Here is a 14,750-nt window from a genome sequence, read left to right as displayed (position 1 = left end):
GAAGACAGCAAATGGGTAAAAAAGAGGCCACATGAAAAGACTTATTTTTTCGGCATTAGTTTCCATACCCACCACAGCACGCGCGTACGTGCGTTGGGGCGCGCAAAGGGCATCTCGCGGGCTCGGTTCGAGCTCACCACGGTTGTATTAGAGGTTCTACTGGGGAATTTCAAATGCATTTCTGATGAGTTGCTGTCGCTGATTCGTGTGCGTGCCTCGCGTGAACTCTTGTCGTGAATCTCGGTTTCAACTTATGATGCGAATGGTATAAGGCTTGTCCATCATGGATTTGGCTGCTGACACGATTCACGTCACTTCGACTGGATCAATTCGGAGCAGGCTTGCGCATACCGGAGAAATTACTATCTAATTACCGGCTACTTGACGTGCTCTAGGCAAATTCCCATATCCGTGCCACTCAGTCCGTCAGAGGCTGCGACACCGAGGAGACCTGCACTCTCCTCGCGCCCTGCCCTACTGACCATACGGACTCGAGTTGGTCTGAGCCAGGTTGTCCACAACGATAACGTACTATACTGGTAAAAATAAACACTGTCCCCAACGCCGTGAGCAAGGACGTAAATAGGCAGCTCTTTGCACCCATTCCGTTCCGTTGCCGCCTTCTACTAGTCGTGTCATGCCCCCTTCACCACGGTGCAATTACAAACCGCAGCCAAGCAATGTTTATGCAAAGCCAAAGTATTCGCTGCCTTGGGTTATAGCTTTGAACAACTGTGACCGCAAAGCGTCGTAGCTCTCGAATTCGGGCAGGTCCAGTTCTGCACGCTTGTTAGTTATTGCTCAAGCCAAACAGGGGCCAGCTTTCTGGGCGAGACTTACGATTGAAGCATGTGTGAGAAGTTGGCAAGCGCTCATTGTTGCCATAGGCTCGGTGAATGTTGAACCGCTGTATGCCATTCATGCCCTCCAGTTCTCTGAACCCGTTCAGAGGTACTTTGCTGGTACCGGTGACGAACTGAAGCAGCTTGGCGCGCTCCTCCTTATCGAAGGAGCGAACGGCACGCCAGAACCATTGGATCTGGGGCGAAGACGGCGTGTAGTTGTGGTACTCCGTGGTGCTCTTCCAATCGTCAATATCAATGTCCGGCAGACCAGAGATCAGCAATTCAAGCTCTTGCTCGTTGAAGATGGAGATCAACTCGGAGGGGATAATATCGTGGAATCCCTTGAGGAAGTGCTCCATCTGGTCTTTGACTGAGCTCAGAAGCTTGTGCTCGACAACGAGCTTGACATATTCTTGCTTGTTCTCGTCTGTGACCGGAATGTCGCGACCGCCGGGCTTGAGATCTACCACGTTGGTAACGCCAAATTCATCGTCCTCGACCGAGAATGTTTCGGTGATAATGTCGGTGATGTCGTTTTCGAGCATCCAGCACAGAGACTTGTAGTAGTCGGGGTCGAAAGACTCCATGTCCTTGACGGATACACTCTTACCCAGGATGCGCTTATAAACAGCGCGGCTGAAGAAGCAGTCGAGAACCCTTCCCTCGTACAATGCCTTTCCGATGATACGACCGATGAATTTGAAGAACATGAGATGCTCCTCGTTGACACCACTGAGCTTGTTTGGATGGAAAGTCGTGCGATCTGACGACACTGGAATGAAGAGCACGTAGTTGGGGTCGAACATTTGGCGAGCTAGGACCTGGAACCACTCACGGGTGACGCCGCCGGCGTCGACACCCTCCTCTCCATGGAAACGAATGTTAAGCTTGCCAAACTTCATTTCGTCTCCGGATTTGAAGTACAAGGACCTGAAGGAGTCGTGGAAAACCTGGTTGCGGCGAACCTGTAGGTTCAAAGTCGGGTAGCTAGGTCGTCCATGCTGCGGCTGGCCAGTGCGTGAGTGGACACTTCTGTTGAAGTAGTTACGCTTGTTATCAAACTCGAGCACCTTAGGGTTCTTAACAAGGAGCGCGAAAGTGCCCGACATGAGCTTGGGGTTGCTCCGAACAAGCTCGTTCAGTATCCGACGGTGTTCCTCTGTGAAGGTGAAGAAGAGACTGGCCGTCCGCGACTCAGGAGGCGGGCTCGCCATGAGCATGTCCTTGTCGGCTTCTTGCAGATTTGTGTTAGAGGCTGCAGTGTTCTTGCAAACGACCATGAGCGACTCGATGAGCGGCAATAAGATCGTAGCGACGTGGAGCATGTTCTCTCTTTGATGAATAGCCGAAAGACAAGCTCCAAGCTTTTCCCACATGGCGGAGAATGTCGAGTTGTGGTAGAGGGAAGACAGAAGCGCACTCTTCTGGTCGTCGGCGGCAGTGCTGCCCTCTCCACGTTTCTTAACATCAAACAGATGATCGAGCGCTGTCAAGACGCGGAGCAGCTTGTTCTGCTCCGAATTGCCGGGCGAGAAGTTGGCGAGGGCAACGCCTTGGATCTCTGTACCGGTCTTTGCCTTTTCAATGTGAGGCAGGAGGTTATCCAGATCCGACACAATGTTCTTGCTCAAGAGCTCGGCCTGAGCCACAAGCTCGTTGCCGAACACTGATTTTGCGCCCTCGAGAGTCGACAGGTTCTTGATTGTGGCGATTGTGTTCTGGAATGTCTTCGAGCTGCACTCACGGGCGACAAAGATTTTGACGACCATGACCAGATACTGATCCGGAATCAAAGGCGGCTGTAGCAGTCGAGACTTTTTCGATTGATCACCCTGGTCTTGGGCGTCGGGCTGCTCGGCGGTAGCATCTGTAGCGGCCGCGCCAGCAGGCTGGTCATGAGCCGCTGTTTCCGCAGCTGCAGATGGCTCTGCAGAGGTGCTCTCGCTTGGCTTCTCCGACTCCTTCGCCTCGTCCTCTTTGGCCTTAGACGCCTTCTCTTCAGCCTCTCTGCGACGGCGCTCCAGTGCTTGCAGAGGCATTGTGACTCGGTTGAGGAGATCTGCAAGGTGCGCCATCACAGCGGCGTTATCCATGACCAGCGTGCGATCCAGCAAGGTCAGGAGTGAGTTGATGGCAAATTTGTGCACCCTAGAATCTTTATCCTTGCCCTTGCCCTTTCGACCCAACGCACGTTTCAAGGTGAAGCCCACAGTCTCGTGCTCTGTCAGGAAGAGCCATGGGACATGGGGGTTCTTGCTGCATAGCTCGACAAGTAGATCCAAGCACTGCTGCACAATCAACAATGGCGAAGTCTCTGAGCTGGTTTGCGTGCCTTGAAGAATCGATGTCGATGTTCTCTTAAGACCTCGTGGCGTCTTGATTTCCTCATCTTTTGCACGCCTAGCCTTGAGCGATAGCTGACTGAAGCTACGGTCGACTGCGTGCATATCGGTGCTGCCCTCCTGGAGGATTTGCAAGAGAGTACTGACCACCTCGAGGCGGTTTTGGCGATTCTCACACACGTCTGCAAAGACCCCAAACAGGTGATTTCGAATCGAGCCCTGCTGTGCAATGAACATGAGCCGCACCAGTGTCGCGACGCCATACTTGTCGAGCATCTGTACAACAGTGCGGCGCTGCTGCGGCTTAATGGCCCTGCTTCCGGTGGCCTCCGGGGGCGGCGGAGGGCTCAGGCCTCCTGCTCCCAAAGCCCGCCGATGAGTAACTTGGGCACGCGGTGGAGGCGCCGCATCCTGTTGAAGTCGTCGCGCTTGGGCTGCCATTTCCGGGGGCAGATGCGCTATGAGCTCATGGCCCTGCTCAGCGAGCACTTGTTCTCGAAGCTCAGCCGGGAATGTGAGGAGGATGTCGGCTGCGTCCATCTCGCCAAAGACATCACCAGGCGGCTGGGCGGCACCGCCTGCGTTGCCTTGATTGATCTCCACGCCGGCACTTGGAGCTGCAGCAGCGTTTCTGCCAGATTCGTTGCGACGGCGGCGTCGGTCGTGAGCCTCTTGCGCTTCGATATCCCTACGCAACGAGGTCGGCAGGGCATCCAAAAACTCCTGGAAGATGCCGGGATCTTGGCCAGTGGGTGCTTGCTCGCGTGCTTGAGTGCGGCGTTCTGAGATGGTCTGAGCGATGACTTCTTGCCTATACTCTTCCGGGAGAGCTGCCAGGTAGTCAGGATCAATCCCCAGATCAGTAACGTCGACCTCTTGGTTGTTCAAGACAGTCACCACCCGCTGCTGGTCAGGGGTGGAAGCGCGTGCGTCGCTCGTAGGTTCAACCCCGGCACTAGTATCGCCCGAGGCAGTTGTACTTTGCGCAGTAGGTTCGCCCTCAGTGATTGTAGTGGAGGTGGATTCCACGCCTTCCATCGCCCCGGACTCGGTGTTCTCTCCGGTGACAGTGCTGGGCTCTGAGGTAGCAACGGCGGCTGCTTGCGAAGCGGCGCGTTCTGCTGCTTCCTTTGCTTCAGCTTCGGCCTTTTCTTTGGCTTCTCTGTCGGCTTGCTCTTTCTCTTCTCGAAGCTTACGCTCTCGTTCCTGGCGCTCAGCTTCTTCTTTCTCAATCCTCTTTGTCTCCTCAGCTTTCAGCTTCAGTTCACGCGCCACAGCGGCAGGTATCAGTTTCGCTGTGATAATGTTGGCTAGCTTCGCGGCCTCCTGAGCAACCTTGTCCATGAAAAGCATGGCAGCCTCTTCTGTGTAACGCTCCATGGTACTTTGCAACTGGAATGCGACAGCTTGATGCGGTTCCTGACCTCCAGTGTCGCGTCGAGACTCGTGTCCGTGGCCCCGGCCCATGCCCATCAGATCTCGGAAGAGACTCTCTTGGATCATATCTCGGCTTCGGCCGTGCGGAACAACACCACCTGGCCCGGCAATCTGCAATTGGAAGTGATGTCCGTCGCGGGCTCCGTGGGGAAGGAAATCCAGAAGCTCGCCGAGGATACCCATTGGATCATTAATTCCCCGACGTCCGCCACCGATATTGACGCCTTCAGGCATGATCTCCAAAGGACGACGCGAGTGCCCAGACGTTTGAGGGCGGTTGTCTTGGCTGGCTGGCTCCTGGCGTCGGAGTAGGGGGTTGATGCTATCATCGGTAGCGCTCGCGGCAGGTGGCGCATGTTGTGGCCTCCTACTAAAGAAGCTGCGGAAAGCTGTATATGAGATTAGCGTCGTTTCAAACACATCGTCGTGAGCGTCCAAGACACTCACCACCTCCAGTTGCCGTACCATGCCGACCACCGTGGCCACCAACCACGAAGCCTGGAGGGAATCCTCGGGTGGGGTCACCTCTAGCCATAGCCCGATGTCTGTGCGCAGGCTCGCCGATCAGAACCATACGCTCGCCAGGCTCACCGTCACGATCCGCCATGTCCCAGTGGAAATGTCCTTCAGGCATCATCGGATCGTCGTTCACTAATGCTTTTGTTAGAGGGGGAGAGCCCTGGCTCGGGGACTTGGTACTCACAAGGCATGTTCTCCTCGAGCATCATATCTTCCTCATCCTCTAGTTCCTCCATCTCATCTTGGTCCTCCTCCTCTTCCAGGTCATCCAGGTCTTCAGCATCGTCATCGTCGTCAAATGCTGGGTCCATCATATCCGGGTCGTACTCCTCACCCTCAAGTAGGGCTCTAGCCATGTTGCCGATCAGCCCGCCTGGCACACCTAGATGCTCGTGATTGCCCGGACCATCGCGCCCGTTGGGCTCGAATTGAAGCACTTCCTCATCCATATCGTCGTCATCTTCGCGATCGCTTTCCCAGTCCGTGTTACCATCATCGTCAATCGGTTCGCCGTCCTCATTGATGATTTCGACGCGGTCTTCCACATCCTCCATATCGGCGGAGTCGAGATCTTCATCTTCATCGTCGTCATCATCCTCATCACTGTCATCCTCCTCGTCTTCATCGTCATCGTCGTCATCGCCGTCCATAATGACTTCGACCACATCAGGATTGCCCGGCATGCCTTCGATTTCGCCCATTTCGCTGTCCTCGCTGACGTTATCTTGGTCATCCTCGGACATTGCATCCTCATCGTAGTCCATCTCATCATCGTACTCGTCCCCATACAGATCTTCGCCATCCTCGTCGCCATCTTCCGACTCGTCATCATCGTCACCACCAGGCTCGAGCATACCGAGTGAAGAATTGCGGTAAAGATCAGGTGTTTCCTCACGGTCATCGTCTAGATCTGACAAGGACGACGTGGAGATAATGTCATCCTCCACGGTCTCCGCACCAGGGTTTGCCGGGAGCAAGTTGGCATGACTGAGGTCCTTGGCAGTATCTGTGAGAATCCTCAAGACTCTCAGAATGTACTTGATCGCCCTCTTCACGCCAGGGAAGTTAACATTAACCTCTGCAATGGACGAGGTAAGCTTATCAAGGAATCCCTTCTCAAACATGAGACGACGAAGCTGAGCCTGTGATCGACCGTTGGCAGGCTCAGGGCGACTGAGGTGAGGGTCTCTATCGCGCTCCGTGATCATGTTGTACATGAGCTCAGCCAGGCTCTGCATGCGAGAGTACCGGGTTTCCAAAGGATCGTCAGAGACGGGCGCTCGCTCGTAGGCCTTGGAGATTGTGTCCAGGACGAATTTGCGTACAAACAGCAAGTCAGGTTCGTCGTCATATTCATACTTGGGGATGCCACGGTCAATGGGCTTCTCAGAAGTTTTGGTGACCAAGGCCACCAAAAGCTTCAATGTTTGCGCAGACGTCGCAGCCTTCTTTTTGGAAGCGATGGTGTCTGTTGTTCCATTCAAATTTCCCTGACACAAAAGGTCGTAGATGAGATAATTGAGCACACTAGTCCGGGGCTTTATGGGCGTGTTGGAAGTCAGTGGAGGAGCACTCCGCTTGAAGTTGATGAATTCCACTTTCGTGCGAGTGTAGCTGTGGAGGAGCTCGGCGAGGCAGCTCAGCAGGAAGCAGCGGTACACAAAGATAGGATGCTCTTCAGCCTTGAAGACGGGTTTGAGTGGTTTCTTGTCCTTCGTTGCCGAGGGAGAGGCGTCGCCATCGGCTGGAGGCTCTTCCTTTGTTTGTGTTGACTCGGCCTCTCCAGATTTCGACGCACTCTCGACGACGGGTGCAGTGGGCTCTTTATCATCGACTTCGCGGTAGTTCACAAGTTCGCTGAGTAGGAAATGAACGACGCCATCCGGGTTCTCGACAAGAGGTCGCTTCAGCTCAGTCGGGGGTTTCGCTACATCCGACATTTCCTTGTCTGACTGTTCCGTAGAAGGCTTGACGTTCGCTTCCTCCGTCAAGGGAGCGTCAGGGTTGGAAGCGGTGGGCTCCTTCAAGACCAGGGTCGACGAACGATCTGCTGTAGCAGGAGACCACCGCTCAAACTGGACCAGCTCATTGGTCACTTCGACAAAGATGTCAGGGCTTCGAGGTGCCAGTGCAGCCATGTGACGAAGATATGCGGGGACATCCGCGTGGCTGTGACGAGCACGCGTTATGTGCGAGAACTCTGCACGGATTTCGGTGCGCATTATCTGCTTGATCACTTCCTCATCCTCGACAATGTGGCGCAGGATCATCATGATGTGGGCAGTTGTCCTGTCTTGCTTGAGGCGTCCTGCGCCGGACCCAGCTAGCTGTTTCGCCATAAGAAACAGGCGTTGCAAGTTCCGTTTGTCGCCGACGCGCTTGGCCAAGGCTCGCTTGCGCGTGAGGATCACAAGGATGCGTAGAACCGACGTAGCAAGCACGTCTTCCTTTCCGACGCGGGGTAGAAGGCTCAGGACAGACTCGAGCAATTGATCGCGGTTATCTTGCTCAACCAGAGGTGTGGGAAGGGTAAGAACAGGCTCTTCAATGGGGTCCTCTATGCTTTGTGGGGGCTTCCATTGAGCTGCCACGGGCCGCTCATCCTCACGCAGTAGCATCTCCAGCACTAGTAAAATGTGCGGGATCCATGGCGGTAGATTTTCAGCGGTGTTAGGTGATGGGACCTTGAGGAGATCGACGTACTCTTCCACCTTGTCGCGAAGAATATCTAAATTGCTCTGGAAGAAAGCCTTGTTCTGGAGAAGCAGCCCTAGAAGGTGTGCGTACGATGATATGCACTGTCCATTCCGCTTCTTTTCTTCTTCGTCCATTGCGAGGGAGGACAGTGCAAAAGTCAGCGTAGAACAAACATCTTCCAACTCCTCCTTGTCATCCTGTCTCATGATAGTAGCGTTGATCAGGTCAGCTACCTCCATGGCAGTGCTTGGGTGTGTGCGAATGACATCGAGACACCTCTCAATGAGATCCTTGCGGAACTCAATTCGAAGCTTGTCCAATCCGTCCTTGGTAGCGGGAAATGGCAGGTTCGAGGTCTCCTGTGCTGCGGATGGCCCGGCATTAACTGCGTCGTGGAATGACTGTATAAAGCCGCTTCCGAGCTCCTCCCTTAGCTCGTCACTGTCCGGATCATCCAAAGACATTCGGTCGCCATCGGACAACTCCGTGTCATGAGATGATGTTCGGCTAGGCCTGTTCGCTGCTGACTCCTGAGGGGAGTGCATTTCTTGATCCTGGGGCGGGATAGGATTTCTTGGACCAATGATACCAGCCAGGTGGCCGGTGCAATATTCGCTTGCGGGGCCTATGTGTCCATTGGCTCGATATGTGGCTTCGTGCGCAATGTCGCTCCAGGCTTCGTTCCTCTGGAGATCCCGAAGGGTAGCACGCACATTGTACCATCTGAAGCGGGTGTCTTTGCAGTCCGTCAAGATGAATGGCGCCTTATCTGTTGGCGTAGATTGAGGCTCATGCTCGCCGCGTGATATCAGCTTCAACACATCAATCAGTCTCTTCGCTGTTTGATCTGGGATCTTCTCCACGACAGAAGACGTCCAGAGATGAGTGAGAGCCGGCAGCATGGCGGTGCGAACCTCTACAGTGAATTGTTCGAAGATATTCGGGACTGTTGCATTCTTGTCTGTGTGTCTTTGCAAATTGCAGGTATTGGCGCCTTCGGAGATGTACTTTCCGTTGCCGAGGATGTAGTACAGATCAAGTATCTTCTTCAACGCGAGGCCAGCAACCTTGAATTTGGCCTGTGGCTCGGGTGGTGCGCCTGAACTCTGAACACACGTCGAGAGTACACGAAGAATGTTGTTCAGCACATCAAAGCCTCCCCGTTCCTTGAAAGCGAAGAAGACTGGCATAGAAATCTGGCAATTTGATCTTGTTTCAGAATGTCTGCCTGGACCATTGTTCTCGATAAGCATCTCTTGGATACTCAGGAACATGATGATCCAGTAGTGGAAGTCGCTGGAGGAGTGTTCAGTCTTGTCGACGGAGGTTCGGAGATGGTCTAGCAAAGCATCGGCCAGGGCTTTGGCCAACTCGATTTGGCGGGCTCGAGTATAAGCATCATTCCCAGGTGTTGGCGACGGCTCCCGGCGTGGAAGCAATGACTGTCCCAGAGCCTGGAAGAACGGATAGATCGTCGGCGGCAAGGGGTGAATCAGTTTGTAAAGCACTTCGTAATTGTGGTAACGCGGATTGGAGCTGTTTGCATTGTCGGTGGTATCCGAAGCGCGAGCCGGATCACCTGACGTAGCATTCGAATCGGCTTGTGCTTGGTCCTCGGGCTCCCCGGCGGCCTGAGTTGGTTCCACATCTTCAACGGTTTCATCGGGCACAATTGCACCAAGAGTGCGCCTCCCAGACCACTTTTGAGGCACCAAACTTGCCTGTGCCGCTTCCTCGGTCAGAATCGCTGGTATCAATGAACCGATTGACTTAATTAGCCCGAGGTAGTGATCATACACGTTGACAGGATATAGCGTCAGAGTATGGGATCGCGAGCTGTGGAAGCATTGGGATAGTAGCCTGATCAGGTTCTGCACGTTCAACAGTGCGTGCACCATCTTGCTGCCACCCCGCAATACTTCGGACAGGTCTCCTGGTTGCTGGCTGACAGTCATACCGGCTTTCAAAAAGGGTGCAAGGTACGGTGCTGAAACATCCGTCTGTGAGACCAATGGCCGTAGCTCATCCACAGCCTGTTGAGTGCGGTTGAGGATCGACGGCAACGTTCGAATAGGAGACACCTCCACCAAGCGAGAGATGACGTGCCCAAGCTCTCGGGAAGTTTGCGATTCGCCAAAGGAAGAAGAATGACATGGAGATTCACATATGTCAAGGAGCAGCTCAGTGCCTCCTCGTGCAACGAACCCGGACTTGAGACCGTGATTGCTGAAGCACGACGTCAAAAAGGTCGACAGCGCCTGCACGTAGGGTGTGAAGCAGTTGTAGACGGTCTCGTCGGAGGTTGAGGACGATGAGGTGTCCGTACTATCCTTCTCGAGAGCCTCCGAAGATTCTGCCATCACAGCGTCGCCGGCTCGGGCGCTAGATGTTGACGACGTAGGTTGATCTCCGACGATGGATGCGCTCCGCAGAGCCCCATCTGTGGTAACCGCAAGATGCGATCCATCACTGCTGGTAACACGGAGCTTGACCCCCCATCCATCAGTGCGAGCCTTCTTCAAGCCCAAGTATCGAATGCGGGCGACCAAATCAATGAGAGCGTTGGTGATCGATGTCCTTAATGCCGGGTGGTGACGGGCGAGCTCGTCGAAGCTTTGCCCCACATTGCTCGCGATCTCCTTGTTTGGGTCCTGATCAGGCTCCATGGCTTTCATCATCCCCTTTACATGATCGGGGTTCTCGAAAATTTGGAAGAAATGATCAAAGGCATGTGATGAAACCACCATCTTCATGCCCGCATTGTTGAGAGAGATCGAGTTAAGCACTTGGGGCACAACGTTGATCGCATCGGAATAAGGCAATATTCCCTTGGCCAGTGCACCTCGATCCATGCTCAGCACGTCTTCCGGTGGAGGATGAGGACGCCCGTCATCTTCCAGGTCCGCGAGAATCGCCGAGCCTGCTGGCGTAGGCTCATCATTGTCCACAACTTCTTCTGAGTCCCCATCTTCTGCGCGCGCTGTCGTCGCCTCAGCATGCACGGCAGCTGCGGTGGCCTCAACAGCCGCAGTATCGCCTGTGACAGCTGCTAGAAAGGTTTTGATCAGGCCAGCTTCCATCAGGACAGAGAAACTGGTAGGGTCGTTGTTTATGAAGTCGCTGAGGATGGTAACGCTGTAGGTCCAATCAATTGCACCGAACATTTCCTTCTCCGAAATCACACAGCGCAAGCTCGCAAGTAAGTCGGATTTGTCGACGAGGTTGCGCAACAAGCGATCAGTGTTTCCGCCCACTGTTGGAGAATTGGTCATGGCGTGATGAATCAGCCTAAGCAGGGCACGAAGACTCTGTTGTTGGTAGTACGAGATTTTGTAGTCGATCAGACTTGATTTATGCTCGTCACTAATGCCATGACCGCTTCGGACATGATCATGCGCTTGCTGGACTGTGTCGACGATCAAACTTGCGACAGCGTCCAGACCATTGATGTTGAGGAAAGGGTTGAAAGCATTGACCGGGTACCAGAGTATACTTTCCAAGAAACCTATGATGGTAGGGTAATACCGCTGGACAGTTTTGGATCGGAAGTTGAGCATTTCAACCAGAACCTCCACTAGTCCAGATGATACCATTTCTTGAGATCGAGATTGAACACAAAGATACATGGCCATGTCGAACAGGCTTTTGCGCCACTGATCAAGAGTTGTGACCTTGCCGATGGCCTCAGTTCCGTCGTCCTCACGCAAGCCAGCGGCAGCTTTTCGAATCACGTAAAGAAGAACCCCGTGATTGACATTGGCGTTAACGGCCGACAGCACATCCTGGGTTTTCGTGCTGAAGTACGCGAGCACCTCAAGTAGAACCATCGAGATTGTCTGAAGCCACAGCGGCACAACACTTGTGCCATCGGCGGAAGGACGTATCAGTTCGGCGAGTTGGTAGATAAGCTGGAAACGACGCGTTTCCTCGCCATCCTGACGGAACACTTTTTCGATAAAGGTTGCTTCGTTGTGAATGTAGGCGAGGTTTGTGATAGCGAGGAAACGAACAGCTAGAGCGCGTTGACGGGTTTCTGGCGTGCTAAGAATGGCCTTTGCCACCCTCAACCTATGGAAGACCTCATACTTGGTGGCAGATGGCATATCACTGGGGAGCCGTGAAAGAAGCTCTGGTATCGTGACCGAGCTGACCACCGAATGCGGTAACTCGAACACTTTCTGACTGCTCCCAGCAGCATCCTCGTGGTTGAAGGGCGTGCTAGGGCCAAGAGGTGAGGACTGCTCAGCCTGACCAGGTCGGGGGCGTGGTGTACTCTGACTTTGCGTATTCATTGTCTGGGTGCGGCGCAGAGGGGTGGGTGTAACTGGTGATGGAGACTGGGAAGCTTCCGCATGAGGTGGAATTTGAGGTTGAACGAGCTGTTCCTCGGGAAAGTACTTGGTTTGAATATCACCCCATCCAGTCCAGCGGTCATTCTGGCTGCAGGCAAGCGAGACCAAATCATTATGGTGAACACCGTTGTGGGCACTTCTGGTACCGGCTGCCGATGCTTTGTCTTTGCCTTTTGAGGATGAGCCGGGCGTTGAAGTCGTCACGGGCTCCCCCAAACCGACCAGCTTGCTTTTCATAAACGGCGCCGCAAGCTGCTGTACGCGGTCCAAATCGATGTTGTAATGGTTTGCAAGAAGGGCAGCGTTCCACTGGCGCGAGGGGTTGCTCAACCGCCTGACTGAGGCTTGGTAACGTTTGGCCAGCTCAAAGGCAACCTCGAGCGTGGCGATGAGTACGTCCCAGGATGACGAATTGAGAAGATCGTTGAGGTGGCTACTGCTCGCGTACACACTTCGGTTGCCACATTGCTTAAGCAGCATAGTCGAGAACCCCAGCACGGATTCAACCAAAAGTTTGTCGGCATCGTCATGTATCCTGAAGTCCTCTGGCACATTCTGCTGCCAATCATGCTTGCCGCCCAAATCTGGGTCGCCACTGTGTGCTGTGATGAGCTCGGAGGTGAAATCGCGGATCTGGGGACCTTTGCCCAGCTCATATAAAGAGCAGAACCGCTCGAGTATGCTGTCGAATCTATTCAGAAGGGGGATCCAGTGATAAAGATCTCCCCGACCAAAGGACCACCTCGAAGGGAACTCGGCGAGTTTGTTAGGCAGAAGGGGCAATGGTGTCGTGCAAGCTTCGTCCACGTAGGCCTTGAGCCACGGAGACTAACGATGGGGTTAGTATAGCTGCGCTCGGATCATGATTCTCCTTTCCACTTACCAAAGTCTCTCGGTGCTTGGCCGTCATGGCTTTTGTGATCTTGCCCATGTTGGCTTCGAACGTGGCTCTGCCGTGGGGCTGGATGCAAACGTCCCCTACACTGCTATCCTTCAGTCTTTGGCCACGGCAGTGCGACTCATGAAGAAACGAGCTGCCCGGTGGTGGACAGCTTCCGACACGCCACCTTGATTTTCCTGGCTAAGGATAACTTCTGCTGTCCGTAACTTGTGGCCTGGGTTGTAGAGTTCAAGTTTTCGAGATGCACGTCGATTATGTGCGGATGCTGGACGACGTGGGCAGGACAGGATTGCTCGGATCGACAGGTAGGGGTGCGGTCAGCAAAGACTCGCAGCTTCGTGATACAACACGACGCGGAAACGTGCGCGGAGCAAATAGACGTGATGCAAAGGCGGGTGCAGGTCGCCTAGGATCAGCAGTCTTCCAAACTGAGAAGCGGGCACCTGGCAATAAGGTGCTGACGCAGAAGGCTCGAAAATGCTCCGTCAACAGAGAAAGGCACAAAAAAGTAGGCACGAAGACTAATCAAATGTGCAGACGGGCGTGCAATGCGGTGCGCACGACGAAGGTCTATGGAATGAAAAGTGTTGGTGTCAAGTTGAAGTCGTGAGTAGAGCAACTTCACTTCTTGCTAAGTTACGGACGATCATGATTTGGTGGTGGTGGGTCCCAGTCCCGCCTACGTCGTCTTGCGTAACTGCAAGGTGAGCTGGGCGGTGGAGAGTGGTCCGTGCGTACCCGCACCTCTGAGGCTCTAGGTAGGCTCTAAGTCGGGAAGTGCAAGTACCTATTTAAGGTTAGAGGCATCTTGTGCAGGCTGCTACACACATACAATTGTACGACTCAAATACTGTGCTCGCTGTGTGCATGTATAGCTGATCACTTTTGTACAAGGGCTGACACCCTCAAGTATAGATTCACTTCGTTGATGGCACATTGTCGACTGTACTCTGTTAAACCGAGAGGCTGCCCCAAGGAACCTCCAGTTAGCACACATGACATCATTCCCGGAGCGATTTGTTGAGCAATAGCCTGCAACCACCACTGGATCTATCCAGTCCATTCATCGACGATAGATGAATACTTTTCTTCATTATTATCTAAAATCGCTACTTGGGAACATCGCAATACCTTCATATATGCTACGTTGAAACTCATAGCAGTCCAAATCGCAGCTCTGGATTCTATACGAAAAGGACTCCACATTCTCCAGCCCCCAGAGAGGAGTGAATAACTGCTATCGGGATCTACTACAGCTTCAGTTTGCCGTATCTTCTTCATAAGCGACAGAGTTCCATGTCTTTCTTCAGCTCCAGTCGCAGCCGTGGGAACCGGACGCATCTGACTCGAAGACGCAGGTACCGAGCGCCCCGCCTGTCACGTTCCGCTCCTTGTTGACTTTAGGGCGTTCTATTAGTGTAGATTAATAAGTACCCAATTACGTTCATAATAGGTACTTACTATTCTACGGCGCTAGTTAGGCAACACTTCACATTAAGTGCTCGTTTAGTCATACTCGATAAATCCTGCAATGACTGTAGGTTGTATACAATGAACATGTGCTTCTTGCAATCCGGGCTGCGTCTTTGGGTGGTCCTGCATGCTGTCCGAAGCCTACCTCAAGTCACGTTGTGCAAACAGGCAAGCAGCGTTCGCG

The 14,750-nt window shown here is 53.6% G+C and overlaps 1 protein-coding gene across 1 annotated transcript; it reads right to left on the bottom strand.

Annotated features, from left to right (window-relative positions):
- Positions 1-684: 684 nt before the first annotated feature.
- On the bottom strand, positions 685-13,123 carry J7T54_004984 (uncharacterized protein; the record flags this gene model as incomplete). The annotated part of the gene is made up of 5 exons (XM_051506028.1): positions 685-779; positions 841-5,013; positions 5,072-5,275; positions 5,328-13,020; positions 13,076-13,123. The coding sequence occupies 5 exons, from the start codon at positions 13,121-13,123 to the stop codon at positions 685-687; spliced, it is 12,213 nt and encodes a 4,070-aa protein (XP_051362674.1).
- Positions 13,124-14,750: the final 1,627 nt, after the last annotated feature.

The sequence above is a fragment of the Emericellopsis cladophorae genome, assembly GCF_022114955.1.
Source record: "Emericellopsis cladophorae strain MUM 19.33 chromosome Unknown NODE_18_length_329999_cov_121_726099, whole genome shotgun sequence".
In the NCBI taxonomy this organism is placed as follows: domain Eukaryota; kingdom Fungi; phylum Ascomycota; class Sordariomycetes; order Hypocreales; family Bionectriaceae; genus Emericellopsis; species Emericellopsis cladophorae.
This window is presented reverse-complemented; position numbering and strand designations above follow the sequence as displayed.